The following is a 6,112-nucleotide window of genomic DNA, read 5'->3' on the forward strand; positions in this document are numbered from 1 at the left end:
CTCCGGAATGAGTAAAGACCCGTAAAGACGGTGGTTGGTTTTGCACATGAACTATAGGGAATAAAGGCCACTCAGATGAGACCTGTGAAGTCCTCTGCAGGATATATATTCTCCACTTACCACAACATGGTGTTTGTAGAAAGATCCTGCGGACAGCAGCAAAAAAACCCCTTTGTCCTGAAAAGAAAAAGCCTCCCGTGGTTTCCAGCGCAGCCTCCCGTATCCGTACGGGCTGCTTAGCTTCTACCAGGTTGCACAGTGCAACTCGGAGGGCTGCAGCTGGCAGGGAGCAGAATGGATTATTATTTAAAATGTGAAGAAGGTGCTTTTCCCTGCTGTCTGCACATTACTTTTAGACAGAGGTAAAGGAAATGATCTTCCCAAATGATCTTTTAGCCCAAACACCTGCAGTGGTGGTTCTGCTGCAGAATTACTAAATTAGAGAAAGATTTCAGAGACTCTGGAAGAGCAGGTACATAAGCACTAGTGAGATCAATGTGGAACGTACAGAAATGACTCCACAAGACACAAAATGCATCTGAGTGAAGAGCCTTGAGATACGTAGTGTTCAGCTGGGGAAAATGGCAACAGAAAAGAATCAGTTTATTCTTTAGAGTGATTTTTGCATTCTCACAGGTGACCTGTAATAGTATTCTCAACCAGTCTGTATGTCCTTTTCATTGACTTAGAGTCGAATGAAGTATGAGAAAGTGCACAGCATATATAACCGACTGCTGGCTATTGAAGACATCGACCCCACTCTGGTAAGATGACCCATAGCACTGCGTTCTTCCACATCTGCGTGGACAGTCACCAGAGTGCACGCAGAGGACGGGGAAGTACAGGCAGGAGTTTGTGGGGTCAGAAGGATGGTTGAGCAGGCGGAGTGCCGAGATGACAGATTAGAATGTCAGCAAGGTTGGTAATTACAGCCTTTAGTCCACTTAGTCATCTGCACTAAGTCGTGCACTTTTTTCTTCTGTCTTTTTTAGAAATTCTCTTAAAACAAACAAGATACAGTAAAGATTTCATGTTGCAGCTGTTAAGAACTGGCGTATGTTTTGTTGGCTCAACTAAAGTGTCACTTTGCCTTCCTGTAACTGATTACAAGAACGTTGCTTTTGCCCACTGTGCTCCCTACACAGAAATACACCATCCTGTTACGTGTAGTTTGCAAAGAAGCTTGTAGTGCACCATACGAGGGTCAAAGGGCATCGCTGAGCCTCTGCCTGAGTCACGTAGCACACAGCATCGCCCGCAGGGCCGGCGGTGCTGGTGCTGAACAGACGGCGTGAGGGGAACCTGCCCTCGGACGGTTAGTTAGTTCATATAGAGACGATGACGCGGGAGCAGGAAAAGGAAGGTCTGAGGACACCGGGCCAGTGCCAGAGGAAGGTACCCCCTTACCGACGTGTCCTGCTCATTGCGGACAGACATGATGCTGCCTTCTCTGAGAAGCCACGCACCGGTGTCTCCCATTTGCGGAACGCTGTTATTTGTGCTGTAATTCAGAGTGGAGGGAAGTTAAATCCCAAAGAGATGCAAACTGGCCACTGAATTAAACAGTACATTCATCATTTCCTCGATCGGGTATAAGTATTTGCAGAGGGATGATTTGTATCTTGGATTGTATAATGTACAGTAAAGGCTTCTTCAGGCCTTGACACTGTTCTTTAGCCTTACGGATGTCTTAACTTTACTGGAGAGTTACCAGTTTTACAAGAAGCCTCTGGGTCTCTTAAGGCACCAGCTTATGTAAGTTACATTCCTCTACTTACCCTGAAAAATCTATGTATTAACTACTGTCATTTCAGGGGATCAGTATATTCCATTCGTATTTTCAGGGGATTGTAGTATATTCAATTGCTTAAAAAGTCTATAAAAAGCTTTGCCTCAGTATTTATAGCAGAGCAACACAGAGGCACACCACAGGCTCGTTTCTGCTATGACTTACTAGCTGTGTTTTGTGAGTAAAGATTTCAGATATAGCCAGAAACTTTATTACATCCAAGCGTTCTTTGTCAGCACTGGTACTACCTAAATATCAATATGCACCTTAGGTTTATATCCAATATATGAAATTTGCAAGGCGAGCAGAAGGCATAAAATCTGGAAGAATGATATTTAAGAAGGCAAGAGAGGATGCCCGGACCCGCCATCACGTCTATGTTACAGCAGCTCTAATGGAGTATTACTGTAGTAAGGTAATCAGAGATGCTCAATTTGATACTAAAGAAGTGTCAGGAGGGTGCGTAGCTCTCTGAAGCTAATATAATTTTTTTCTAATGTTTGCAGGATAAGTCTGTGGCCTTTAAGATTTTTGAGCTAGGGCTGAAAAAATATGGGGACATTCCAGAGTATGTACTGGCATATATCGACTACCTTTCTCACCTTAATGGTAAGCGCTGAGCTTTGAGAGGTCTAACACAGCATTCATGTGCCTTCTCTGTGAGTTCGGGTCCAGGCCAAGTTCTTTATGTTTTAGTTGTAATTCTTTTAGAAGAGCGATGAAACCACTTCATGAAACTCAGCAATTACTCTGAAAGCAAACCCACTGTTTTGTCCTTACTGAAGCTGCAGGAGTACACTGACCTTCAATCTTGACTCTGCCGAAGAGAGGAGAGTGGACTCCCCGAACCGTAACTCGCTTCATGGCAGCAGTTTTGCAGCAGTTGCTGTCAACAGTGGGGAGTACGCTGAGAAATCTAAACCCTGAGGAAAAAGATCTACAGGAGGCTGAAATCAGCATGGGAGGAGTGATGCGTTAGTTGGTCCCTGCTAGAATTAACTTAAACTCGTTCTCCCCGAACAGATGACCAAACGTAACAGCATACAGTGACGGTCGGTCCTGCTCCGCAGGTGCCGGGGAGCTGGTTTGCAAAGAGCAGGGCTGGGGCAAGGCCTGCAGCTCCCTGCCTGTGGCAGCCCTGGGGGCACAGGGTGCTGGGCAGCCTGGGCAGGAGGTGGTGGTGGTGGCAGAAGGTCTCTGTGTGGCATTCCCTGATGCACGATTTAGTGTGTTAAAAGAAACCTGAGCTGCTGTGGGGAGCAGGGGCTGACAGAGACCTTTCTGGGAAGCTGTCCTGGTCTGGGCTCCACGGGGAATCAGAGAAGAGGGAGAAGTGTGGTTCATCCCAGGCTCTTCCTCTGCACAGTCTTGTCTGCCAGGCACTCATTAGATTTTCAGGTTTCTCCAAGTATTTCTTCGTGTAGTCGGTACTCTAGCTCAATGTCTGTAGCCTCACACCGCAGAGGGTAGCACAGTCCGGGTTGTTATGAGCTGCTGGCTCCACTTGGTGAGCCCGCCTCCGCGTCGCTGCTGTGAGCGCTGGCTGCGGGCACCTGGGCTGCTGGGTCCTCTGAACCTCCCCATACGTTCTGTAGGCACCAGGCACATGAATCTCTCCTGTCAGACTACAGCACCTCTTTTTTTTCAGGCTCTGAAAGTTTGAACAGATTTAGGGCATTTTTTTTTCCTCCTGCGAGCTGTAACCAGAAGGGCCAAAGTATATTTAGTATTGCAAGAAATTATTTCAGGTCCACATGAGTATTTGTGGTGCCTTTCCATAGACTGCCACCAGAAAAGATAGTCTTAAAACTTGCCAGTGCATAGCTCTGTCTTAGAAACCCAGCAGACTTCACTGAAAAAACAAGAAAAACTCCTGTAAATGTAAGATAGTCAAATGCTGGTAAAATACACAGTGAGAGAGACAGGGCAGATAGAACCCAACCAGCAACCACTCGCTTCCCCAGCTGGCAGTGCACGAAGGCTGGCTGCTCACTGGGAGCCGGGTCTGGTAACGGGGAGAGAGCTTCTGAGCACCTGTAACTCTTCAGTGTATTAATATTGCCCTAATTTAAACGGGGAGTAATGGATTGAAAGGCCAAATTTAAAACTACTGATGTATGCCACTGTGATAGTTAAAGAAAACAGAAAAAACCAGAGATCCTGAAGAGAAACCAAGCAGTAATTGTGCTGTTATAAAAGAAACTGTATTAGGACCGGTGTGCTGCCATCAACAAAAACAGGCTGTCAAACAGCAAATTCGCAGTAGAGTTTAACACTGGTAATGTTTTATGTAGACACTCAGGTTTTTTTCAACTTTCTGAAATTCAAATCCAGGGATCAGAACGTCAGCCTCATATTTAATTCAATGTACGTTTCTTTGAATAGAAACGATTTTAAATTGTCTTTAATATATTTTACTCACTGTGATTTTTCTTTTTTCTCTCTGTTTTAAAGAGGACAATAACACAAGAGTTTTGTTTGAACGTGTTCTAACTTCAGGGAGCCTTCCACCTGAGAAATCTGGGTACGTCTGCAACAGCAGTTTCACTAGACCAAAAGATACGTAACCCCTTCCAACTGCAAACTTCCCGGAGAAATTAGAAAAATGAACAGCAGGACAAAATTAGGTACCGATGTCCCTTCCCCTCTTCATGCTAAAACAGCAACAGCCACGACAGGTTTGTGGAAGGCCCTATCGCACTTGCAGTGGAATCCGTCAGCGTACGGACTGTGCAGCTCCACTGACAGCGGGCTGGTGCGGACAGAGTGCGGAGCCCTGCTGGGCGGTCGAGCAGGTGGGTGGGTAATGGCCTGTACTGCTCCCCAGGCAGATGCTTCAGATAGAGGGGAGGGAGCGGAGGACATCTCTTGGGAACATTATCCTGGAGAAGGTGAGTCAGGAATTCACGGAGCAGAATGCTGAACAGCTCCTGGCCAGCTGGAAACAAACCAGGAAAGACTTGGGTTAACCGCTCCCCACTGTTTTCATTACTGCTTTTGAGATTTATTTCTCTGGAAAAAGGGTAACCGAACCCTTCCAGTCCGAGAGTTCACCAGTAGTATTCTGGTAGACAGAGGCATCAAACCTAAGAAACCAAACATCACACTGCTGGGCACGTTCACTGTGCGCGCCAGTTCTGACCTTGCCTAGGAAATATTTTCATGTCCATTTTAAAAGTGAGAAAAAACAAGAATCTGAAAGCTGAATCTTCTTCAGAGGTGAACTCCAGAAATTCGGTCAGATGTTGCTGAAGTTGTATATGCAACTTTCCCAGAGAACTAAGCAGTAACTGTAGATACTGTGGGCTACGTAAAATTCCGAAGTGCGGCTTATTGTGCTGTAGGGCCTTGCCCCTGCCTACCAGAACACGCTAGTCTAGGCAGATGAACTCAATCCCAGTCTGTGGCAGAGTCTTTCACTTAGCAGGATCAGAGTGGAATTCTGTGTAGCGGGACAAGTGAAGTCTGTGTATCTTGCACTGATGGTCTGAGCTTACCTTACCTCAGATGCTGAAGTCCTTTACCCCAGCAGTCCTGCCCTCTCCGTAACAAAGTCCTTTACGGTCCTCTGGATCAAAGGCTTTTACAGGAATACGTAAGGCACTGGGAAGGCAACGCACCTTATAGCTGCACCTACAGCAAAGAACAGAAATGGCCTCGTGTCCCCTGAGCGCCCGCTTTGAACCTCTCCTCTCGTGTGTTTTAACTCTTTCTCCTTCAGCAACTGTCTCTTTATCTGTTCCTTTACAGGGAAATCTGGGCTCGGTTTTTAGCTTTTGAAAGTAACATCGGTGATCTAGCTAGTATACTGAAAGTCGAGAAACGAAGGTTTACGGCATTCAAGGAAGAATACGAGGGTAAAGAGACAGCTCTGCTGGTAGACAGGTACAAGTTCATGGATTTGTACCCTTGCTCTGCTAGCGAACTGAAGGCCCTTGGCTATAAGGTAAGTGGGTGAGAACATTTAATTTTACTGCTGTGTTTTTCAGTCCTAGCAAACTTAGTCCTTGCTGAGGACTTGCCGTACGCTCTCTCCCGTTGATGGAAGCGCGGGCGAAGCAGGCCTGGTACGCCTCCCCGTCCTTGCCTCGCTGGGCAGCAAAGTGCCAGGCGCTGCCAGGCCAAGGGCAGAAAGGAGGGAGGAACGTGGCTAACAGGTGCAACCTTGTGTGTTCCTAAGTACCTCTCACCTTCCCATGGAAAGGTCGATGATGTGTTAATGCCATCAGCTCTTGGCTACAGCCTCCACTTCAGGCTTAAGCCTGAGCTCCTTCCAAAACCCGCATTCTTGTGGAAGTTTGTTGCATCAGCCCGTCCGCATGG

At 46.7% G+C, this 6,112-nt stretch overlaps 1 protein-coding gene across 1 annotated transcript in view; it reads left to right on the forward strand.

Moving 5' to 3' along the window:
* Positions 1-6,112, forward strand: part of CSTF3 (cleavage stimulation factor, 3' pre-RNA, subunit 3, 77kDa) — a gene marked incomplete at its 5' end in the record, with an annotated part of 17,030 nt that overhangs the window by 6,993 nt on the left and 3,925 nt on the right. Inside the window, 5 exons of the mRNA XM_010133869.1 lie at positions 690-764; positions 2,061-2,204; positions 2,296-2,398; positions 4,244-4,313; positions 5,540-5,735. Coding sequence (XP_010132171.1) covers positions 690-764; positions 2,061-2,204; positions 2,296-2,398; positions 4,244-4,313; positions 5,540-5,735 — 588 coding nt within the window. The remainder of the gene's footprint in view (positions 1-689; positions 765-2,060; positions 2,205-2,295; positions 2,399-4,243; positions 4,314-5,539; positions 5,736-6,112) is intronic.

This window comes from Buceros rhinoceros, unplaced genomic scaffold (assembly GCF_000710305.1).
Source record: "Buceros rhinoceros silvestris isolate BGI_N320 unplaced genomic scaffold, ASM71030v1 scaffold20253, whole genome shotgun sequence".
In the NCBI taxonomy this organism is placed as follows: domain Eukaryota; kingdom Metazoa; phylum Chordata; class Aves; order Bucerotiformes; family Bucerotidae; genus Buceros; species Buceros rhinoceros.